Source organism: Notolepis coatsorum, assembly GCF_963971535.1.
Source record: "Notolepis coatsorum genome assembly, chromosome: 20".
NCBI classification, from domain to species: Eukaryota; Metazoa; Chordata; class Actinopteri; order Aulopiformes; family Paralepididae; genus Notolepis; species Notolepis coatsorum.
Window position 1 is genome coordinate 29,260,323 of NC_140184.1, and position 24,537 is coordinate 29,284,859.

The 24,537-nt window shown below is 41.9% G+C and overlaps 1 protein-coding gene across 1 annotated transcript; it reads right to left on the reverse strand.

Moving 5' to 3' along the window:
• Positions 1-101: 101 nt before the first annotated feature.
• On the reverse strand, positions 102-24,055 carry myef2 (myelin expression factor 2). The gene is made up of 16 exons (XM_084337377.1): positions 23,816-24,055; positions 22,694-23,043; positions 21,913-21,965; positions 19,913-19,920; positions 19,725-19,818; positions 12,909-13,100; positions 7,553-7,706; positions 7,387-7,436; positions 7,220-7,277; positions 5,430-5,561; positions 4,001-4,090; positions 3,722-3,817; positions 2,298-2,360; positions 1,407-1,600; positions 680-731; positions 102-521 (listed from the first exon to the last, which is right to left on the reverse strand). Exons 1-16 carry the CDS (start codon positions 23,971-23,973, stop codon positions 358-360), a joined length of 1,908 nt encoding a protein of 635 aa, XP_084193503.1. The 5' UTR covers positions 23,974-24,055; the 3' UTR covers positions 102-357.
• Positions 24,056-24,537: the final 482 nt, after the last annotated feature.

Genomic DNA, 24,537 nt, shown 5'->3' on the forward strand with positions numbered 1-24,537 from the left:
GATTGTGTTTAATAAGGAGTTACCGTGTGTTCAATGTAACATGGCGAGATGTTAAATAACCTAGACCTTCATGTCAGCAGAATTCAATTAAAACCACCAAATTTAAAAATTAACAAGTTTATTTGTTCGAATAAACTGACCCACAGATTAAAAAGGGTTTACAAAACAAAGTTTAAAAGAGAGAGGGGGGAAAAAATGAAGGGAAAAAAAAACAGGTATGATATAACAAAATGTTGCATGTATTCAGTTGTAAAACAATGAATAAGTGTGTTTTTAAAACAAAACAAAAAGCAAATCATTGGGGAGGGTGGACATTTGAGAGTTGAGTGGACATTGCGGCTAGAGGGGCTGAGGCTCTTAAGCGTTGCGGTCTATACGGACATCCACCTCTCGCCCGCTGATCTTGGTTCCATTCATCATCCTGCAGGCCTGCTCAGCACTCTCTGGAGAGTCGAACCTCACCGTACCACAGCCCTTAGACTTCCCGTTCTCCATCTTGATCTCCGCATACATCACCTGGCCTATAGTACACACACACGGTTAATAGTTAAAACGCTGACAAATCCAACCCTTTCAGATATCCATAGTCCATGTGCTAATGGCAGATGCAGAGGGGACTTTGAGTTAAGTTAAATGTATGGGCAGTAAAGATTGGGATCTTATTGACAAAGAGACTCACCACACTGGCCAAACTTTTCTTTCAGCTTCTGCCAAGTGAGGTCATAGGACAGCTGCAACATAATACAGGAAACTTCATTATATACACAGTACAGTCACTTGTTAAACACCCTGCATTTGAGGCGCAATAAGGTCCAAGCACTTAATGGGCTAGTTAGCCAGAAAGTTACACATCTCGTAACTGAACAAGGCGACTGAAGCACACTTTACTCCACGGTGCACTTCAAGTAGATCTCAGAGAGCTTCAGTCAGCTTTTCACAAACCGGAACCTTTGACTTTGCTTTCATTTGTGGCGACTAGCCGGAGACAATATGAAGGAACAGCATGGATTGTGCAGAGAAAGGACGCCATGTTTTTCTTTTCATTCTAATCTGTTTATTTATTTATTATTATTATGGCTATACACAAAATAGTATTATAAATGTATTATTATGGCTATACACAAATATAGTATTATAAAAGGTAATAATTGGGGATGGAAAGTGACTTCACAACGGTCATACTCAAATAGATCTTCAAATAATAGCTGAATAGTTCCCAGTGACTACCAAATAGCAAGTTTGTACGTTTCTCCCATCCCTGTTTAATCTTTTTTCAGAAGATCAGTCAAAATGTCTCCAGTCCAAGAAAATAAACAAAGCCAAAAGCAGGGGAAACCAGGCGATCACTGTCACTTCATGAAAGTAATTCAGGGGGGGATGTTGTATGTTAAGTACATTGAACTTACATTTCGCACAAAGATTTGACATCCTCCCTTGGCTCCTGAATTTCTGTCAGACATGCCACGCCCCATGTTTCCTCCTCCTCCATTACCGCCTCCTCCGTAGGCTCCAAAGCCCCGGCTCATCTCCATGCCGGCCATGCCCATACGGTCATAGCTGGAGCCCATACGGTCCATAGACATAGTGCCCATCCCACTACCTGGAATCCACACACGCACAGAGAATATAACATTTGTTTTCATTACTAAGCCGGTGAGTTCCTGAGCCGATAACTAGGGGTGATGAATGGGACTTTTAATACTAAGAGACGATGAGTTCAGCGAAGAGAATGAACCACTCTCCGGCCCTCGTGTCGTTCTTAACCAAATCGCACAAAGGCCATTTTCCTTTTCATCTCCTCCCTCTAATTATCCACTGTCAGTCCAGTCCCACATTTATAAACAGCCCCTCTACCTTTATGCAGGCACCCACAACCATCACTTTTACACATAGTCAATAATGGCAGATCAGCAACTGAAGGTGGTACAATGTTCCAGATATTTCAGTTTGACATCTATCTGGCTGAGCCAATGAAAATGCTACATGCATCCCCACCTCACTTAAATATGTAAATAAGGTACTATTCAACCACAGGAAAAAGGCCCTCTGGTTCAAAAGCTCCTATACTTTAGTATATTGTTGTTTTGCTATTTTGAACTAGGAAATATTGGATCAGCTTGAAATGCTTCCTGGCTTTGAAGTCCACATCAAAGTGAAACATAGCTGTAATGATCAGAGTAATCATGCATGACATGGCTGAAGAAATGAGACATAGCATGTTAAATGAAGCTTTGCACGAGATTGGGTTCAGTATGGTATTGGGGAGGGGGGGAAACAGTGATGTGATGTTGATGTACCTAATCCAGACCCCATGCCTCCTCCCATGCCCATGCCTGCTCCAAAACCTCCACCACCTCCTCCTACAGGAGAGAATGCAAGCCAGCACACATTAGACCACAACATCATATAGCTACTAGTGGGGTGTGTGCATGGGGTGATCTATTATATCAAGCATATAAATAATTTTCTGTGATATTCGATCGATACACTGGTGCACCAATATATCAATGCATGAGCACTGATATATCAATGCATGAGCACTGATATTTCAATGCATGAGCATACAATAAAAAGTGTTTTTCCCCTTACAGTTGTACAAAATTGCATTACTTCTAAAAATCCTCTTGGTGGTGCATGTTGACGTAAAAACAAATGACTAAGAACACACACACACACTGAGGCGTTGTTGACAATCTGGAATGAAATTGGTAAAGAAAAAGGAGTGTGAAAAATTGTTGCATTAAATAAATGTCACAGCAAGTGGAGGAGTGCTGTGCAACTCTTATTTTTACCGGTGGCACAGGCTATAATGTAATGCATACTTTTATGAATCCCCTTAGAGAAACCCATCCTCCGCATTAGACAGATCCCAACTAGTTTAGGAGCAGTGGGACAGCCGGGGACCAACTCCAGTTGTGATGCCAGTATGCAAGGACAACGGCAGGATATACTTGGCATGCATGTCTTTTGTGGTGCGGGGGAAACCAGAGTAACCAGAGGAAAACCACGCAAACTCCACACAGAAAGGCCTCCAGCTGGGGTTTGAACCCAGGACCTTCTTGCTGTGAGCAGGGGTGCGTTGGTCATGGGACGGGGTTGCACGCCGAGCAACCGGCTCTGTGAGCAGAAGCACACACATGCGTGCACACAGGAATGCGGTGCACTCTACTGATGCGCCAACTCACCAAGTACCCACCTGGCTACTTGTACCCACCTGGCTACTTTGCATAACAATAGCTCAGGTCGTCAGGTGTGTTCAAATATGTCCTCAGATACATTCACACAACTTGTGAATGAAATGTGTTACATTCCATTCCTAGAGGCAATTAGGCATCGTCTTTAGTCTGTGCACACACGAGGGAACACATGTGCACGTGGCGTCATTAAAACAGTGCAACCAGGTATGAAATAGAATAGCACAGTGATCTTTGGTTGTGGTTTAATAAAACAAATTTGGCCATTTTAACTCATTTCACTTTTGCGATATATCACAATATACAGACTTGCTATATTTATATCACCAAACTCCCTGTATCAGGATACTGTGGTTACCGTGGGGTATCTAGTGATTACCAGCGGAGTGCACTAACACGCTAGAGCAGATACAAACAAATAGTGCCCCCCAACCAAACGAACATGCATTGCGTTGTTATGGCTGATGGGTCATTAGTATGGATGAAACGACATGAAGACACTATTCACATCAACACAGTATACGTACCCATTGCAAATGAATCCCCGAACCCGCGGCTCATTGACATGTCCTGACTGCGGCCGAAGTCCCTGTCCATCCCACCCATCCCTGCCCGGTACATGTCTGCAGACAAGAGGAGATACAAAACGTACCAGACAATTTTATCTCTATATACAATTCATACAGGATACAGTCGACACAGGGTAACTTCTTGTAACGTAAACATGGTGCATGTGGGGGGAAATAATCACAAGGTTGATGTTGAGAAGTTATCTGCACACCATGGCATTGAGAGCGATTTCTTACCTCCCATCCTGTTCATTGGTGCCATGTCTCTACCTCCAAAGCCGCCCATGTTGGCCATGTTGTCCATCCCACCAAAACCTCCACCCATACCTGTAGAATAACCAGACACGGGCACAGATTAATACACATTTCTTTCTGGTGTGCAGGTAAAACATGGGAAGGTGTTGCTAGGTTACAAGGGCATTATCAGGACATGTTTGAACTCGTTAGAATCTAGCTAAGCCAATCATAATGGGATGGCTAAATCAACCGTGGGATATAATGTCACATGATGTGACACGTGACGAATGCTTTAATCCAAAGCACCTTGAAGTACAGCGATTGAATGACACTTTTCTATGTGGCCACAGTGAGAACTGGAGACCCTGGCAGTGTTTGTGCCACGGTGAGAACTGGAGACCCTGGCAGTGTTTGTGCCACGGTGAGAACTGGAGACCCTGGCAGTGTTTGTGCCACACTCAGAAAGCTCAAGGTGGTTCCACCGCTCCATTAATGCATAGAGAGAGAGAGAGGTCTACCTCCTCCTCCTGCTCGGTTCATTCCACCGTAACCTGGACCATCCATACCTCCAGCAGACACAGCAAAGCAGTTCATCTGCATCAACTATGAGGTCAGTGTGTCCAGGTCTGTCCACACAACCTGCTCGGTCCATCTATGATAATGGGTACATGGATGTTTACGTAACTAAGACACAGACAAGGCATATAACCTAAGAGGCCATTATGACAATCTGTCAGCCAGTCAATAAAAGGTACATCCATGTTAATAGGTACATACTCTGTGGATGTCTACATCACTAAAGACAAGGGATATAACCTATGAGATAACCCAGTCAGTATGTCAGTCTATAAAACCCATTGGTCATGCCGACATCATACTGTATATGGATGTTTATGTAACCAAGACACACAGACAACACAAGTTACTTGTGAGGTAACAATGTCAGCCAGTTGGTCATTGCATAAAACCCAGTGGTCCATCCATGCCAATAGCTACATATGGATATTTACATAACAAGACATAAAGACACGACTAATCTCTGGGGTATCTGTGTCAAGTCAGTTGGACAGTCCATAGGTGAGGGCCAGTAATTGTGCGTTGTTTTGCAACTTTGCTTTTCAAATCATTGTGATCTCATCACTGCAGTGGGGTCATGGAATGAGCCAGGTTAAGTGTGGCGGTGCCAAGAGCTGATGCAAAATTAAAAATGTATTTACTGGAGCGCCATTGGACGTTTTTTGATTGCAATGTACAGTACTGTGCAAAAGTCTTATGCCAACTGTTGAGGTCTATTGAGGTCACATTAAGGAAAAACTCCCTTTTCAGTGCTTGCAGTCCTCGTCCTTTTGCACAGTGCTGTATAATGAATGTTGATCTCATCTTTATGGTATGTGATGTTGTGCATTATGCCCTGGGAAGGTTAACAAACCTCCAGGCCCCATGGAGCCCATGCCGCCGCCGCCTCCTCCTCCTCCACCACCACCTCCTCCTCCTCCAATACGGTTAGTGTTGATGGGCTGTCCCCCTGGTCCCAAGCCCAAACCAATGCCCCCAAGGCCCCCTACACAAGAAAAAAAAAAGTTAGACCATCTAACAACCCTAGTAATAGAGCAATGTGTCGAGACTAAACTCTTCATTGGAAGAGATTGAAAAGCAGTTTTTAAACATTTTCCGTTTAACCTCCTAAGCCCGAGTGGTCCGGTACCGGTACGAGAATGACATCACTCCATAAATCCATCTCTACAGAATGTATGAATTAATGTTGCGTTTTTCTTCTTCTTCCAAAACAGCAGTCAGTGTATATTTTCAGCACTATGTTTGTTTACCAAGGATTTTAAGTGTTAGTGAAATATCAGTTTATAGAAATCTCAGGGCATAGAGTGGGAGAAAGGCAAGGCTTGACGAGAGGATTTGGTGTAACCCAACTTGTCTTTTGAGAGAAGAGACCCAGGGCTTTCGATTTTCTAAAAAATACACTTCCCAGCTCAAGCCAGCCCCTGTCAATCATCAGACTTCTTTTTCAGTTTTTTTTCTCTTTATTTTCGGAGTCATATCTCACAGGTCGAACGAACGTTATTGCCATAAATTAGAACGCAGTTAGTTTCTCTACCTTTCTGTTAAGTGAACGTCTAGCAAAAAAATTACGTTGCAATCCGATGGAAAATGGCGGAGAATGTACATTATAAAAGAGTAGATTTCATTCACGGTTTTTGCTGCATGCCTGGTGATACTAAATCCAGATTGATCTTTGCCATTGGAAAGGGGAGATTTGGCCCGATCCATAGATGTGCGACTTGGCCATAATACAGTCATTTATAGGCCTGATAGTCTATAATCATATTTCAAATTGCATGTGTCCGGATGGCAGAATTCAGTACTGTATCTACAAAACTCTCTGCCCTTTATTAATTTGCTTAGATTTTTTGTACACGTGATCTCAAGGTGCTGAATGAGCTCACGTCTGGTCAATTTAATTTGAGCATGGTGTTATTCATGGTAAAAAAAAAAGTATATTCTCCTTTGGTTCACTTCAATTTACTCAAGCCTAGTAACAGACACAATATTTCTGACACTGGGAATATTTCCCCCTGAGATCCATAGATGTCCCTAGATACCAAGAACATGCAAGAGCATGAACTAACCAAATAATGGCAAACAATTGGAAATGTTAGTTTTGGGAGAATGAAAAATTGTACATGAAGGTTCGCACTCCATTTCAAGCTTATTGATAAAAGCACTTATTGACAAGTACACATGCATATCTAAAGTATGGCTAGTACTACATGCTGTTCACATGTATCCCCCCCCCCCCCAATACGGTTCAGTTAATCCAATATGCCCCTCACAGACTTCCATGACCATGCTACATACAAATGTTTGCATTTTCTGCTTCCAATATATCAGAAACACTGGGGGAAATGTTTTTTGGTTGAACGGAAAGGACTCCGATTGTTAATACAAAAGAAAGACTAAAGAGCAATGGTACCATTCATTAGCAGCCTGGACATCTTCCCACATCATTACAATAATTTGTATATTTCAAAATAAAAAAAGGCTGTAGACCATTTCATGTGATGATCTACAAATCTATGAGGCACATTGTGAATTTAATTAATTCTAGAAATGTATACCTCTGCAGAGCGCCATGTCAAACCCATTGGATCATCATAGACATGCGTTAAGTATGAATCAATGACAGGGGGAGGACACTGTACTCACTTGGCAACTGAGGTGCTTTTTCTTGACGGAAATCATCAGGTGGAAAAGACTTTTCATCCTGTAACACAACAGAAAATAGGTAAAAGGGTATATAAAAAAAGAAATCACATTCAGCACTACAGGTGAAGAATAATAATAGTGCCCCCCCCCCCCAAAGCACAACATACCATCTTAACATGCATCTGTCTGTCGTACAGCGTCTGACCGTTGAACATGGCTGAAAACAAAGTCAAGGGGAAAGAGAGTGCAAAAACTGGAAACCATAAGAATGTGTGTTCGTGTGTATATACACATGCTGCGTTTTTATATGCAATCATCAACTCTGTAGGATACATATGGCCTGTACAGACTCAAGCGCCTGCTCAAAGGTAACAGTTCCCATCCCTCTGCTCTTCCCGTCCTTGTCCTCCTTCACGTCGGCACGCTTCACCACGCCTGCCATGCCAAACACCTCCTTCAGCTTCTTCCAGCCCACCTTGAAATCTAACTGCAAAACAAAAAAGCAGAACAGCAACGTTTACACTCAACAAGAATGAAATAATGTAGGGTAACATTCGTTAGGCACAGATAGTTGGTTTTCACGCAAGGTGTATGGATATGCATTAATTTGCTGGCACTACCCTGAGGTGACCCCGTCTTGGAGAGGGTCCCACTTAGGGATGCACCGATATGAAAATTTGCCACCGATACAGATTGTTCAACTAACACAATCGGCCGATACCGATGTTTTATTTTTATTTTTTGAAACTACTGTATATTTGTCTTACAAATTGTGCTCACCGATATGAACATAGGCCTCTTTACTTACTTAAAAAAAGGAAACAAGAAATAGCACTATCTCTCTCCCAGTATGTTCTGCAGGGCTGCAGCTAGATACTAGTTCTCCCAGCATGGTCTACCTGCTGGGCTGCAGCAAGATACTATTGTCTCAACCAATGACATTTTGATTGACAGTCGATTCTGCCAATTACGTCACACACCGCTTGCACCCGCCTCTGCTGTTACCACCAATCGGCAAGCGTGTTGCATTTTTTACTCCTGCTTTTGTCCGCCATTGATTTTGACGACAGAGGTTTTCTAGAACACGGCGCGGCCGACGTTTAGCTCCGCAGGATGACTTAAATGAGGCATAATGATTTTACTGCAACTAATGTTATAATAAAACAAAGCCTTTCTATACATGTGTCTGATTGAAAACGTTATTAACAAATTGCAGAATGGGTAAAACTCAGGGCTCTGTGAGCAACGGAAGGAACTGAGCTAGTATGAACGCTTGCTACGTTCGGGTAAATATGCTGATGTTATGAACGTGTAACACTAACTATATAATGTCAATGCCACAAAACGAATGCCTTGTTAATCATAAGTAGTAACTTTGATGGAGTAGCTTGTGTGTGGGCCGGGGGCGGCGTTGTGCAGGTAGGTCACGAGTGAACTTTTTTTTGTCTTGACGCTACACAAATTGATGGATATTTATAGGCTATTGCCATCGGCACATTCGAGCTTATCGGCCGATTGCAGTCAACAAGGCACTTATCGGCCGATACAGATACCCGACAGATACATCGGTGCACCCCTAGTCCCACTACTTTAAAACAAAGCGGGGCTCGCAACTCACTTGATGCTTCAAGGTGTTTTAATTGACAAAATAATAGCAGTGGATACAACGTTTCGACCGACCTTTCCGGTCTTTTTCAAGTATATTATACTTGAATTTTTTTTATTTAGATATGGGATAGAATATTCGAATTTTCTAATATTCAATCCCATCCCTACTAACTATCAGTTGTCATATGAAACAATGAACAATGGCTGACCCAGCGTTTCCGTTAGCCGGTAATTACCGGCATTTGACCGGCAAAATCTGTTGAAGTCCGACATATTTAATCTCTCCGGTCATAGTGTCCGGTGAAAATAGTTCCCTCTGGGCACAGTTTGATTATTTGAATTGTATTTGGATGGGCTGGAGTTGGGTGGCCTATGCGATGAACGAAACAATCATTGCGTTTGTTGTCGTTGCTTCGCTCAGCGAGAGCTTGCTGCTGGATTTGCGGAAGGCATGCAGCTGCAGACCCACAGAACCCACCAGCTTTGCTGGCACAGTGCGGTCCCCAGACCTGGAAAGCTGCTCTGCGGGTCTGCAGCTGGATGCTTCTTGCAAACTAACTGCGGCCGGCTCGCGCTGATAACAGCTTTCATTGTTGGACCGGCTGCTTGGTGGAGCAACGATGAAACGAATGTAATGAATCGTTCGTCGCATGGGCTATTTAATTTTGGCCTGTTTTGGTACGGTTCGGGTGGTCAAGTTGTGCTTGGAGGGAGTTGTTTTCACCGGACATTATGACCAGCACCAAGTCGTTGGGAGGTGGAGATATACATCACGCAAACCCACGATAATGTTGCCGTCTCTCTCTGCAAAATTTCTCAGTTCTTCGCTTGATATAATTAATACAAATGTCCAATATAACGGAATTCGTTAGCTCATAAAAATGTGATTATAACAGACTGCTGTTTAGTGTCGGACCGACTGCCCACATACGCGGTCTATTTTATTTCAAGTCAGCAGCAGCACGGAGTATCGAGGGACTTATTTTATTTGGAATATATTAATGACTGTATACGCAAAAGTAGCCTATAGTTTTAAGTAATAATATTATAAATCTACATGCCTTGAGGATGACATTCTTTATTCAATTGTTTTAAAGCTCAATAAACTATGACCGGAATTAATCTCATTTGTCCGGTAGATTGAAATCTTGCAGGTCACGGAGACCGGCAACAATTTTTTCTAACGGAAACCCTGGGCTGACCACATGGTATATATGCATTATGTCCAATTAAAATAATATGCAACGTGAGAAGACGCAAAAAAAAATATATAAACTGGCTCCACATGTGATTTGGAGGTTACTGTTCTATCTCAGCTGTGCCGTTACCAGCTAGGTCTCCACATCAAAAGCCTAGAGAAAGCTTCTGGAGCAGAGGAGCAGGGTCCTACTCGCTCCAGAATAGACATGTCACGGCGCTCCAGCACCCTGTGTGACCCCGGCATAACTGATCAAATCAAATCTGGACCCTGTGAATCACAATAAAATAGTGAGTGCAGAGACCTCACCCATCCCTAGTCCCTTTATATTCCTGGCAATGGCAGGATACCCCAGGGCATATGTGGCACACCACAGTATGGTGGCAGGACACCACAGGAAAGTAGCAGAAAAGGACGACAAGGGGACCAGACAATGGTCCCAGTATGAAACCTAAGACAGAAAGTCCCAGGGCCCTCATTTATCAATAATGCGTAGAAAGTGTTCCATTTTTGTTCCTACGCAAGGAATTTAGAATTGTCTCTACGCACAGAAAAATCGGGATTTATCAACTGTGCGTGCACAGGTCATACGCACACTCCGTGTTGATAGATACCATTGTTCTTACGGTCTATGCTCGTGCATGATTATCCATATAGGTAATGAAACACCCCCATGGGATGTGAAATAATGGACTAAGCCGAGCGAACTATGAGAAACTTCAGAGCGCGATTGATCACGGAGGTGTAACCAACTAATTGAACGTAGGCTATATAGCAACTAAAGATTGGTAAGAAATCAGTCATATGGGACGACTGGATTAAAAGGGGGATACATGTACTAGGTGATATAGCCGGGGAAGATGGGGTTTTACCTTTTGAGGATATTAAAGAGGATTTTGGTATAGATAATAAAAACTTCTATAAATTCCTACAGATTAGACATTGTATATCATCATCAATGGGAGGGCCAAAGTGTGGCCCGATTACTGCAATTCAAGAAATATTTTATAAAGGATGGCGTAGGAAAGGCGGTGCGTCAAGATTCTATGATGTTATAAGAGAATACAATGCGCCCAAGTTGGCGGGTCTGAGGCTGAGCTGGGAGAACGATGTACGTGAGGATATTACTGAGGAAATGTGGGAGAAGCTGGTGTCCAAATGGGGTAAATTCTCTCCGGAGGCGCAATCACAACTTAAGTGTTGAACAGAAGCTATTGGACGCGTAGTAAACTGGCCAGACTGAAATTAAGGGACAGTGACATCTGCTGGAGATGTGAGAAGGAGACAGGCACTTTACTACACATGCTATACGAATGTGAGAAGGTCCGGAAAATGTGGGATCAAATTGTGATATTCCTAAGTAAGGTTCTGAATGTGAAGATAAATAACACCCCAATGGCATGTGTTTTGGGTATAGTACCGAAAGGGATTAAACTGCCTAAATACCGGGGAATGTGGTATAGAATGGCCATGATATCAGGATGTAGAATTGCATTACGACATTGGAAATCACCTGTTGATATTACTTTTAAAGAATGGATGGAACTAATGTTCCGGACAGCATCATATGAAAGGGTGACATATAGAGTCGCAGGAAGAGAGGATATCTTCGCTGAGGTATGGGACAGTTTTCTACACCTGACTGAACGGTCTGGGGACGAATGATTAAGGTGGGGTTTCAGTATTATCAATGATGAATGTGAAAAATGGGATCTGACCTGATGGTACCTATACTTTATATTGTATTATGTATGTATATGCATTAACGTATATGCATCTTGGTTATATATGCACATATAGTAATGTTTTTTTTTGTAAGTATTTTTTATAATTTCCATGTCTGTTTTTGGTATGTCTGTATAAGTCTTTTGTATGTTTTATATGTCTATATGAAAAAGAAAATCTTGGAATTTGCATATTATGCTGTTGAAAGATATCTTTGAATATTTGTAAGATTTGTGCAAAAATATCAAAAAAAAAAAAAAAAAATATGAGGCCTATAAATTACCTTATTATAGCCAACTCGCACATCTATGGATCGGGCCAAATCTCCTCTTTCAAATGGCAGAGTTCAATTTGGATTGAGTATCACCAGGTGTGCATCGAGAATGAAAAATGAAATCTACTGTATGTACAGTTCGATTCTTAAGAGTGGATATGGCTCCGCCATTTTGGATTGGATTTCAACACGGATGGTTGCTAAATATTCATTTTGGATTGGATTTCAAGACAAATGGTTGCTAAATGTTCATTTTGGATTGGATTTCAACACAGATGGTTGCTAAATGTTCATTTTGGATTAGATTTCAACACAGATGGTTGCTAAATGTTCACAGAAGGTAGACACACTAACTGCGCTCCAATCTATGCCAATAACGTTCAGTTTTGTGATAGAGTATAGAGAAAAAATAAAATAAAATCATACACAAGTCATTTGCTTGCAGGAAGCTAGAATTCGCTGGGTACTGTAGTTTTGCGAATTTTCAACGCTCATTGAGATGCCCTGTGCTCATACGACTGTAACGACTCTAAAGCATTATCATTCGGCGACGTCGCTAATTCAAAATGGCGGATCTCAGAGAAAATATCACATTTCAAAAACTAAAATCACTAATAACACTTTACCCTATTGGTAAACAAACGTATTTCTGAAAATATACACTACGACTGCTGTTGTGACATGGTTAGGATGTTTACTCTTGGATACATTAGGAAAGAAAACGCAACATTATGTCATAGTCTAGACAGATTGATTTATGACGTGATGTCATTTTGGGACTGGTACCGACGCCGTCGAGCTTAAGACATTCTTCATACTTTTGTCCAGCAAGCCGAATAATTTCTACTTAAGTTTAGGAGGCAATAAGTTATGCGTATCCTCACATTGGCCACAAACACTGTGGTGCCCAGTCGTCCGGCCTGCAGCAAGTTGATGACCTCGGGAGGGATGTTGGGGTTGTTGGCAATGGACGGGGGAACGTTCATCCCCCCTGGCCCGCCTTCCTGTCCCCGACCTCCCTGCTGCACACCACCCATACGCAGCAGCACGCGCCGAGCATGATCACCGTCAGGGTCCTAGAGGAAGAAGCATGTTACAAATTATCTCAAATAAAATGTTTTAAAAAATCTGCAACAGACTTCGTTAAAGAAATTTCTCTTTTCTTGTTAACAGCTTGCGTATTGGTTAATCACATTTCAAACTAAACAATTTTTATCTACTTTTTCTCCCATCCCAATTTCGCATCGTCCAATTCTACCCTCCCATGTCTCGAACGCTGTTAGACCATGCCTCCCACAGGCCGGCTGCAATGTGGACCAAGCCTTGCATCATGTGTCCCCTCCGGTACACGAGGAGGCAGCTGTCGCATCTTTTCACCTGTACAGCGCGATCTCTCAGCGGCGAGGGTCTGCGTGGGAGGGACACGCCGCCCCCGTCGCTTCCTGATTCTACTGCGCAGGCGCACCAACAGACCCGTAGGAGTCGCTGTCCACAACGTCCGATGCCCGCCCACCCACCAGCTTCCCACCCCTAACACTGCCAATTGCGTTAGTATGAACGACCAGCCAAGCTGGTAGCAATGCCAAGAGCTGGGCTCGAACCCTGCATTAGAGGCGAGCGCCTTGCCCACTGGGCCACTTAGCCAGCCAAAAAAACGAAAGTTCTCTTTTTTTGTGATCAAATTTTTTTTATTTTCCATTTTCAAGCATGAAACATCACAACTCACAACACAATAATACGTAAAAGACATCCAAAAACAAACTAACCCAACAAACAATGATTAGACAATAAATTAGACAGATTATACGTTTGCATACATATCCAGCTCAAGTAAGCTGTCACAAAGTATAAGTAAAATAAAACATGAAAGTTTTAATCAAGCTCACAAAGAGAGATAAACAGCTGACAGCGGATAGTACAGGTACAAATACAATAAAACAGCAGGTGGGGGCTGTTGTGTAAACCTTGTACTCTTTAGTTCACATATAATAAGAGATGGAGTGTTTGTTTACTAGTCTGTACACTGTAAGCCAGGAAGTACCGTGGTGGTGCAACATACAAATGTGTCCGTGTAGCAACACAAGCCAATACCTTATAGGACAGGGGCCCGGGGAGGGAGCTGTGTGTGTGTGTGTGTGAGACAGAAGTCAGAGGAATAACGACCCGTTATTCAATAGATTAAATTAGTTTAAGAATAAAAAAATAAATACATTTTAAGAGAATCTCAAATACATTATTTTATTTAAGTGTAGGCTATAGTTAATGTTTTATTTTTTACAGTTTTTGTATTTTTCTGACATGGGAGCTCAACAATAAATGACAATCAGAAATGTCAAGTTGCATGTTGTTATTCTAACCAGCTTAGACCACTACGCTCTGCATCTTCTGGCCGCCTCAGACCTACTCCTATCCAAGCTCCGGGAGGGTCATCAAAGAGAAGTCGCCTATTCTCAGTCCTTGCCCCACAATGGTGGAATGAACTACCCACCAGCGTTTCCGTTAGCCGGTAATTACCGGTATTTGACCGGCAAAATCTGTTGAAGTCCTACATATTTAATCTCTCCGGTCTTAATGTCCGGTGAAAATAATTCCCCGAGTCTAAGCACAATTTTATTATTTGAATTATTAAAATAGGCTAAAATTAAATAGCCTATGCGATGAACGAAACAATCATTACATGATTTGTTTCATCGTTGCTTCTAATAATGACAACGACGTTGTCAGCGAGAGCTTAGTGCTGGGTGTGCGAACTTTTGTGAAGCTGCAGAGCCGGAGCAACAGCAGCACAATGCAGTACTCCAGCAGTACTCCAATTCAGCCATTTTCAATTCAATGTTGGGTGGGGGGCGCTGTTGTGCGGTTCCCAGAAAAGAGCCAATAACAGCTGAATCTGCTGCTCTGCAGCGCCATACTCTCGCAAATAAGTCATTGGGAGGTGGAGAGAGAGAGTCGTCACTAGGGCTGTCTTAAATGCTTCGAACGTTCGATTCGATGGCACAAGCTTCGAACATTAAAAAAAAAAGCGAAGTTAAAAAAAAAAAAAAAAAAAAAAATCAATTTTTTTTTTACTTCGATTTGTGTGTGTGTGTAGGTGTGTGTGTAGGTGTGTAGGTGTGTAGGTGTGTGTGTGTGTGTGTGTGTGTGCGCGCGCGCACCTTGTAGAATTCCACACATAAGAAAGAAAGATACTGGGATGAATAAACAAAATAGGAAATAAAATGTAGAAATGCATGCAATACATAAATAAATATGAATCTCCATATATGAAATATAACATTTAGATAAGGTGCTACTGAGATGTTTTGGTGAGTTCTTTGTTTTTTTGTGGAAGTTGCCCTTCTTAAAAATGCATGAACATTCACTGATAATTGGTCTGTAGTGGAGTCTACAAGGTCTACATTGCCGGACCATGTAGAATCCGGACCTTGTAGACTGACATAATTCTGTGCATAGTTTAGTCTACACAGGCCATATTTCAAATAATCAAAATCTTACTTCATTCATCTTAAACATTCTTGATTTGGGGGATTGGTAGTTCCCATGAAATCTGAAGTTGTTCAAACGACAACAGCGATCCACCTTGAATTAAATCACACAGCCGAGTGAAACCTTGTTGGATGCGTCAGTCACGAAAGGGGCTACTTAATTAATTAATCCAACCCACTTTATTTATAGAGCACATTTAAAAACAACAACGTTTACGAAAGTGCTGTACAAGTCCCACAACATAAGAAAAAAAAAAAAATATATAAAAAAATCTTAAAAAAAAAATCCATTTTTTTTCCGAAGCTTCGAATTAAAATCGAAGCTCGGCCCTGAAGCTTCGATTGCCAAAAAAAGCTTCGAAGGTCAGCCCTAGTGGTCACGCAGACCGACGATAATGTTGCCGTCTCTCTCTGCCAAATTTCTCAGTTCTTCGCTTGATATAATTAATACAAATGTCCAATATAACGGAATTCGTTAGCTCATAAAAATGTGATTATAACAGACTGTTTATTAATGTCGGGTGACTGCCCACAGACACCTATTTGATTTAAAGTCGGCAGCAGCACGAGTCTCGGGACTTATTTTATTTGGAATATAATGACTTTATACGCAAAAGTAGCCTAGTTTTAAGTAAAAATATTATAAATCTACATGCCTTGATGTCATTCTTTTGCCTATCAATTGTTTTTAAGCTCAATAAACTCTGACCGGAATGTCTCTCATTTGACCGGTAGATTGAAAACTACCGTACACTGAGGCCGGCAACAATTTTTTCTAACAGAAACCCTGCTACCCACCCCAGTTAGGACAGCCGAATCACGTCCAATCTTTCGCCGTAGACTAAAGATGCACTTCTTCAACCATTATCTGAATAAAAAAAAATCTAACCCTAACTAACCGTACTGTCATGCACTTGTCCTAATAAACTAACCTACAACACTGTAGCACTCAACACTTGAACATTGTTGCTCAGCTGATAAGAGTTGTGCCCTTCCTGATGGCTTGTCGTACAGAACTTGTAAGTCGCTTTGGATAAAAGCGTCAGCTAAATGACTAAATGTAAATGTAGTTCTGTTGCATTTCCAATTTATTTATGTAAATTATAAATTGATCAGGTATCAATAAGGGAATCGATAAAGAATCGAATCGATAAGCAGAATCGATAATGGAATCGTATCGATAAAATCCTATCAATTCCCATCCCTACTGAGAACTGGAATGTGAGGGGATGTAACACTAAAGATGGCGGCAATAACAAAGAATTTCTGCAAAATAAACATACATCTGTTTATATAAAAATATATATATATATACTTAACAATTTCGATAATTATCGATAGAAATATGATAACATTATCATATCGTTATCGCGATATGATTTTTTTCCATATCGCCCAGCCCTAATTCAGCGCCCTCTACCTCCTCTTAGCCTCCATCACCGCTGAATAGTCGAGATGCCGAGAGCATTGGTCGCATAGATACGACGTCATCAGTCAGTCCCAGAGATATCATATACACAGTCCGCTCCGGATCAGAGTTAGCAGCGAGCAGTGGCTATTGCAAATTAATGTCTATATCAAGTCCATAGCACAATCCCAATATACACAAACATTCATTGTAACAACCTGTTAACTGGTGTCATAATAATAACGTTTAGCTTGACTGGCTTCGGCCGGCAGTGGGGATAGCTGCGATAGCTGGCTAACAAGGCTAGCCGATACCTTCTCCCCGTTTGTTCGATTCCCTCGTTTTCAGATGCCTGGATATATAATCCTCCGCCTCGGATGGGTCGTCGAACGATTTCTGCTCCCCTTTAGGAGATGTGATTTTCAACGTCGCTGGGAACAGCAGACCAAACCTGATATTCAGGCAGCTGTGTAGCATCTCTCTAGCCACCTTGAAGGCCGCGGGTTGTTTCCTTACTGCCATCGTGTAATCTGGGAAGATGTAGATCCGTTTCTTGTTGTGGTGGATGGGTCGTTGAGTCGATGCCTTCCTCAGGATATCCACTTTCTCCTGGAAGTAGTGGAACTTGATCACAATCTGTCGCGGGGGCTCCGCATCCTTTGGCTTGGGTTGCAGACTCCTGTGCGCTCGGTCAATCATCGGGGTGTAATCCAGGTTGAGTGAATCTTGGAGCAGTTTAGCCACCGTTTCTTCCATACGTGCACCTCCAAAACGTTAATCTACTCCAATTATCCGACAATTGTCTCTGCGTTGTCTGGACTCAAGGTCATTTGCTTTGGCCGTTAGTTGTTCGATATCAGATTATCGATTTCACCTCAGTTTCTAGCTCGACGACTCTATCGGAGTATGATTAGCTCCCTCTTCCAACGCTTGTATAGCTGTAGCTTGCTATCTTGGTTAGCCTGATCTATAGCCTTGTGTTGTTCCGAACGCACGGTAGCTTTTTCTCTTCGTAGTTCGTCGGAGAGGTCTCCCATCTTAGCATACAGTTCCGTGGTTATTATAGCCACCGTGCTTTCTATCTTTGACATCACCCGTTGTTCAGAGTCTTTGATGGCTTGCATGATGGAGGTGAAATGCATACCTGGCGAAGCCATTTTGGGCGTGCCGGTCTCAACAGTGCCCGAGGCTTTCGTGTTGATTTAGGCCTGGCCTTGCTAGCCATCTGAGGGTTGATTGTCATTCAAGTTTAACAGATATTTTGCGAAAAAACTGTTTCTTATGTTGTCGAGTGGTTATAGTCCATTTGAGCAAGTTCTAATATACGTCTAAAGGCTTTCGTGCAGAGCTCAAACCGGACGCGTGTTACATGTTGCTGCTCACGAGCGCCCCCCACTAAACAGTTTTCTAAAGTCTACAAGCTGAAAAAAATGTCTACTTCATATTTTTTTGCTCTCACCATGTTTATATCCGATCCGTGTTAACCCTTTATTCGCCAATGACGTGTTACCACGTCATTCTCCGCCATGCGTAATCTGCCAATGACGCCGTAAGGCGTCTTTGAGATCAATATTTCAAAAATCTGTCATGTCAATCATATTTCACCCACAGAGACTTGAGATCTCCTGTTGATCTCCTCTCAACTCTCCAACGGTTCAAGAGCGCCATCTGGTGGCCGATCGTCCAAACAGGAAATGAGTGGCAGGAAGTGGTGCTCATCCATATTCGGTCCGGCCACTCGCGGGACTCGAGCGACACACTGATAGCGATCCGTTGCCAATAACTCGATAAACAACATGATTTGGACGTATATATTATTATACAACCTGGAAATGGATCGCATATATCAACATCCCATAATCGTGAACTTTCTGCTCCACGCTGACCACCCAACGGTCAGAGGAAGCTGCGGTAAGTTTCAGCGTGTTTGCTCATTATGATCCATATAAATTGCTGTGATCTATGCATCGCCCAGACTACATAAATGATTTAACGTCGGCCACGGACTTATAAACCCACCGCCCCCGGTCACCAGCAGATGATTAGGCATGACGATTAGGACCTTGTACAATTAAAAATTTTAATCTGACGTCAATCGGTATCAAACTACATTTGATGATGTAATATGTATTTATGGCTACAAATCACGTTCTGCAGAATGCTGCAGAAAACAATAAAAACATTTTTATACTTTAGACCGTATTTTAGTATGAATATGTCAATAAAAAAGTAGAACGTTGCTACATCCTAAACTATAGATACTTGACGTTGAATGGGCCATAGTAATGTCAATTTAGCAATACAATTTAAAAAGTTATAGCCCTGCAAAGAAGGGGAACATCTCCATAGACTTACAGTACTGGCAGACAGTGGATTAAGATCAGAATAATCCCTGGCAGATAAAGGGTTAAGTTTCACTTGTGCATTTTTTTTTACTGTATGAAGCACTCTCGGGGGCTCATACAGAATCAATTATTTCACCGTAAAGTACATGCATTTTATTGCGACAACTAATAAACAAACTTGAAACTTTTGGCGAAGTTGTAATGAGTCCGGCTTCCTTTGATTGACAAGGCAGTTAGCTTATTCGATTTTGAGGACCAATCCATTTAAGCACAAGGGCATGTTTACATGCCCCCAGTGCACTCTCAGGGATCATCTTTCTCCTACGGTGCGCTATAGCGCCAATTTTAACTAGTGGTAGAAAACTGCCATGGATACTTTTAATTTCCACTGTGTGACGAAACCTTTGAGCTAGCAATCAATGACGCATGCATGGAACGCTTTATTCAGTTGTTCGTTCCTACCTCCTTTATGTTCAATGGTCTTCCACTTAGGTCATGCTTGTTCATGGTATCAACGGCCTTCATCACAAATTCTTCATCTTTGAATTCCACCACACTGAAGAGATAGGAGAGATATGAAATGCAGAGACCATACCAGCTTCTGACTTTAAAAGGATACCAGTTAAAGACGATACGATTCAGCTTCTTACCCACAACCCTGGCCAAGCAGCATCATGAGAATCCAGAAAGCACACGCATTCATAGTAAAGGGAAGAAACAAATAGTTAGAAACAAACAAGACGTGAACACCATTCTAGACATAATATAACCAGCATGCTTAGTATGTTCTGAATCTATACTGCACATTGACAATGTTTGGATGCCATCTTGAACTAGCAGGGCTTTTTGACTATATATGCTTAGAATTTCCACCCTACATTGTGAGGAGCGCAAGCACTATATAAATGTAATGATCATTAATTCATTCATACATGTATATGGTCAAAAAACATAATGACTACATGTTATTGACACTTCGGACTAGAGTGTTTTGAAGGATTACGGGTTTGGTCTACTAATATGATATGATCAGTTGGGGGACAGACAGGTTACGGAGAGTTGACATTATATATACAAACCTGCACTGTGCATTTAAATTAAAACTTGGTTTTAACATTTGGATGATGAACACTTGAAATAATATTAACTCTTTCAGTGCCACTTTATAGGTGGTTGCTAGCCACTCACGAGATTTCTCTGATTTTTTTTTTTTTTTTTGCGATCTGAAAAATTATTGCATCACCCGAGCCTACCCGAGTATAGCCGAGGGGCGCCGACGATCACTGTGGAAAAAAGCGCCCCTGTCGTCTCCCAGATGACATAAGTGATTTTGGAATGGACTCAATGAAAATGAATGGGGAAAAAAATCCGGTACTCCATTTTCCAGTTCACTGATCCAGCCGGGGTTACCAGAGTTCATTCTGGAGCCTCAGATCCCCGCGGATCATAGAGATCTACTGTGTCGCGTTGGATCCATACACGTATCGATTTTTTCGAATGGTGATCAGGAATTGGAATATACCAGTTGGATACCATCTGATGTCAGGTAAGGACTCTATGTTATCAGTGGTAGGATAATCAGAGTAAGTTTGATGAAGTTATAAGCCGTTTTGTGAAATGTCTTCTTTCGGTTTCACTGTAAAACTCCGTGAGGTAATCAACGGAGCGATTATCAGTGCGCGGCCGTAATGTGCTTGCGTGCACGTATAATATTGATCATCTAGCGTTTATTTGAAAACGATTCATAAAAAGGCCGACGAATATCAACGTTGTGGAATATTCCACTAAAAGACGATTTTCATAGAATGCTCCAGAATGAGCTGTTTTTTATATCAAAACAGGGGCTTTTCTAACTGCTCTGAAATGGAAACGACGCGATAAAAAAACAATCTGTCTTCACAGCACTGACTGGAACATAGTCTTTGATAATGCGATGGGCAGATTAGACACATAGCCATAATTTAAAACATAGATTAGGCGATATTAACGTTAACATTGGCGCCGATGGTGGCATTCAAGCGGTAAAACGGAAAACCAGGCGTGGCATTGAAAGAGTTAAGGTAGAAAATCCACAGGTACACTAATACATTCATATACCATGTTAAGATATGTTATGACATAACATATCAAAACAATGTGAGGTAGGTAGGCCAAGCCTATATGTTTTCTTAAACAGCAGGAGAGAGAATAAAGTTATTTTTTCTGGAAGTTCAATAGAAAACATCTACATTATTTTATAGAAAAATTGTTTTGTTCCTTTGAAGAGAGAATTGTGGTATATTAAAAAAACAGAATTGTAATGTCAGGTTTTAGTCAATCAGGATCAATCAATAAGACATCACACAATCCATATTTCCCTTTGGAAAATGGCCAAAACGGACAAACGTTGACACCAATTGAAAAAAGACAACAAAAACAAAGTATATACACTTTCAGATGAGTTCAAGTTTTCCAGAATCAACAAGACATCTCCCTTTCAGATATATATATATCAATCTACAGCCATCTATCAGGCTCTAAACACAACCCACATCCAGTTCAGTAACATATCATTAACAGACCCAGAGGATCAGTACAAGAGCACTTGATGATAAAAAAGACTGCTGAGGGCATTTAAAACCTCGTGCAGCAAGTTGACCACATCACTTACCCTTGACTTTCCTTCTCCATCCTTAAAGAGCTCCACGTATGTAACCTCACCAACTACATGAGACATACAAAGGAAAAAATACCAAGAGAACAAATGGATTTAAGTCGCCAGTCTTCACTTCACCGTCGGCCTTGGCAACGCCGCTACAGATGGAGATGGCCAATTAATGATCAACAGTCAGCCCAGACCAACATCCCACCAGACAACACCATGCCTTTCTGGGCAGCGACTGAGACACCCAAAAGCCAAGGCCAAACGAATTGACACAGCTACGTTCAACCTGGGAAATTCAAAAGACTTCAATATTGAGCAGTTGGTCGACAAGATGCCAGTCATGGTGTCCTCTCACCTTTCAAAAGGCTCTTGAAGAGCTAAAAACCCAATAGTTCAAAAGGCAGTGCATGACAAAACAATAGTTTCATTCATACAATCATGTGTCACCTTACAACAGATGCAACAAAATCATATACAAACATAAGTCAATACTGCTAGTGGTCTGAGGTTACATTTTGGAGCTGACAATACCATAAAAACTCATCTTTACTCACATAACTCCAAACTAAATTGGTGTCCACCATAGAAAAGTTAAATAATTCCAGTAAACTAATATCACAGAGCTCTACTTTCTACCATCTGCAATAATGCATCCAATAAGAACATCTAATGACTGCTTACAGCAGGGTGTTCCATTTGGTAACACAGGAAGAGAGGTCAAGGACTCCCGATCAGCTAAAGAGAAAGAGGGGTGAAGAGGAACCATCTTAGCCGCTGGGGAAATTACCTTTCTCACGCATTAGATCTTTAATCGCCTGCCACTTCATATCATAGGGGATATTGCTAATGAACACCCGGTTCCTGTGAACGCCCTTCTTGTCTCCCGCGCCACCACCAAGTTTGTCTTTGTAGGGGTGGTAGCGGTTCCCTCTTCTGCTCAAGGACTTGTCTTTGAGATCAGCCTTCTCTTTGGGGTCCGAGGTCTTGTCAGCCGCTGAGCTCTCATCGCCGTCTGGGGTATCAGCTGATGCTGGAGTCCCATCGATATCTGGGGTCTCTTCTGCGTCTGGGGTCCCTTCAGCATCTGGGGTCTCTTCTTCTGCCTCTTGGGTTTCATCAACGGGATCATCAACATCTCTAATGAATGAAAACTTTATTTAACAGATTGCAGAATGGGTACAATACAGTACGGCTCAATACACACAATTGTTAAGGGGATGCAGACGATAGAAAGACTTTAGTCTTGTTTACATCAGGGTCCCCCATTTTCAATTCATAGTGAGAACGGGATGAACAAAGGATTAAGTTAAAGTAATGCTATACAGGCTAAACAGCTACCGTGTGAGACAAAGAGAATAACCACAACTGGTCATTAGTCGATACCACAACAACCCGAACATGCAGTTTTACAATGTGCAACGTTGCCGCTGCAGGCTGTTTAACTAACGTTAGTCAAATGCAGTATGTTTGTAATATTGACTCTGGTCGGCTGATCAGGCTGGTCTGCGGCCTGCTGCTAGAGCTAGCTTAAATGATAGCGTTAGCTCAAGTAACACACCGCGCACCACGTTAACCCACACAATGCTAGCTAGCGATCGAAGTAGCAGAGCTGACGAATATCGAATGAAATACAATCAAAAGGGGGAAATTACGATGGCCAAGAAAAACGCCACTGCACGTATTAGCACAATGATACCGGATGTTAGCCAGCGCAAGTTATATAGGTTACAAGTACAAAATCATTATTCGTAGCTTAGCTAGCTAACGTTAACCGCCAAAGTAGTGTCGGCCTAGTCTTGTTAGCTAACGTCGACTAAGCTAGCTGCGTCCATTTTAGCTTAGCTCATGCTAGCTGGCCGGTGGCGCCGCACAGGCGAGGAGGAAGAACAATACAACGTTTTCAATTTACTTATCAACGCCATTGGTGTTCATCGCTTGAGCTGGTTCTTCGGATTCATCCTCGACGGGAGGTGGGTCATCAATTTCATCCTCGACCAAGTACCCATCGTCGATAGCTTCATCGTCTAATAACTTTGTATCGTCTTCCAGAATTGTAACGTCTTCCATCTTCAATGTTATAAGCCGCCTCACACGGTACAACAAGATGCCCCCGTCGGTCGCGAGATGCGCAGTTTAAAATCTGCAGCTCGGCTCAGGCTACAATAAGACTTCCGGTACGAAATACACTGACATCCGGTTTGGGCGTTTAACCTTCAAAATAAATGCGTGGACATTTATGTTTAGAGAAAAAAACATACATTTCACATAGTTTTCTTTTATTTAACAATGAAACCCAACTAATGAACAGTCAGATTAATATTTGTTTAATAATTACCATAAATATATAAACATGTTTCACTACTTAGGCTGTCACAAGTAGAAAAAAGGGTAGGGACCGCACTCAAGGAATATTGTAACGCACAAAACGTTTTCGACCATCTGGCCTTCATCAGTGTGCATAGGCTGTACACATGAGTACAGCCATTTGCAGCCTGTATTGGACAATGTACAGTTCTATGGAACGACAACGGGTTCTCTTTTACTCCCATACGCGTCTACTGGTTTAATGGCTGTATATTTTATATGTCTGCACTTTATGTGTTCATTTTATGCCCGTCTTTTTTCTGTTGT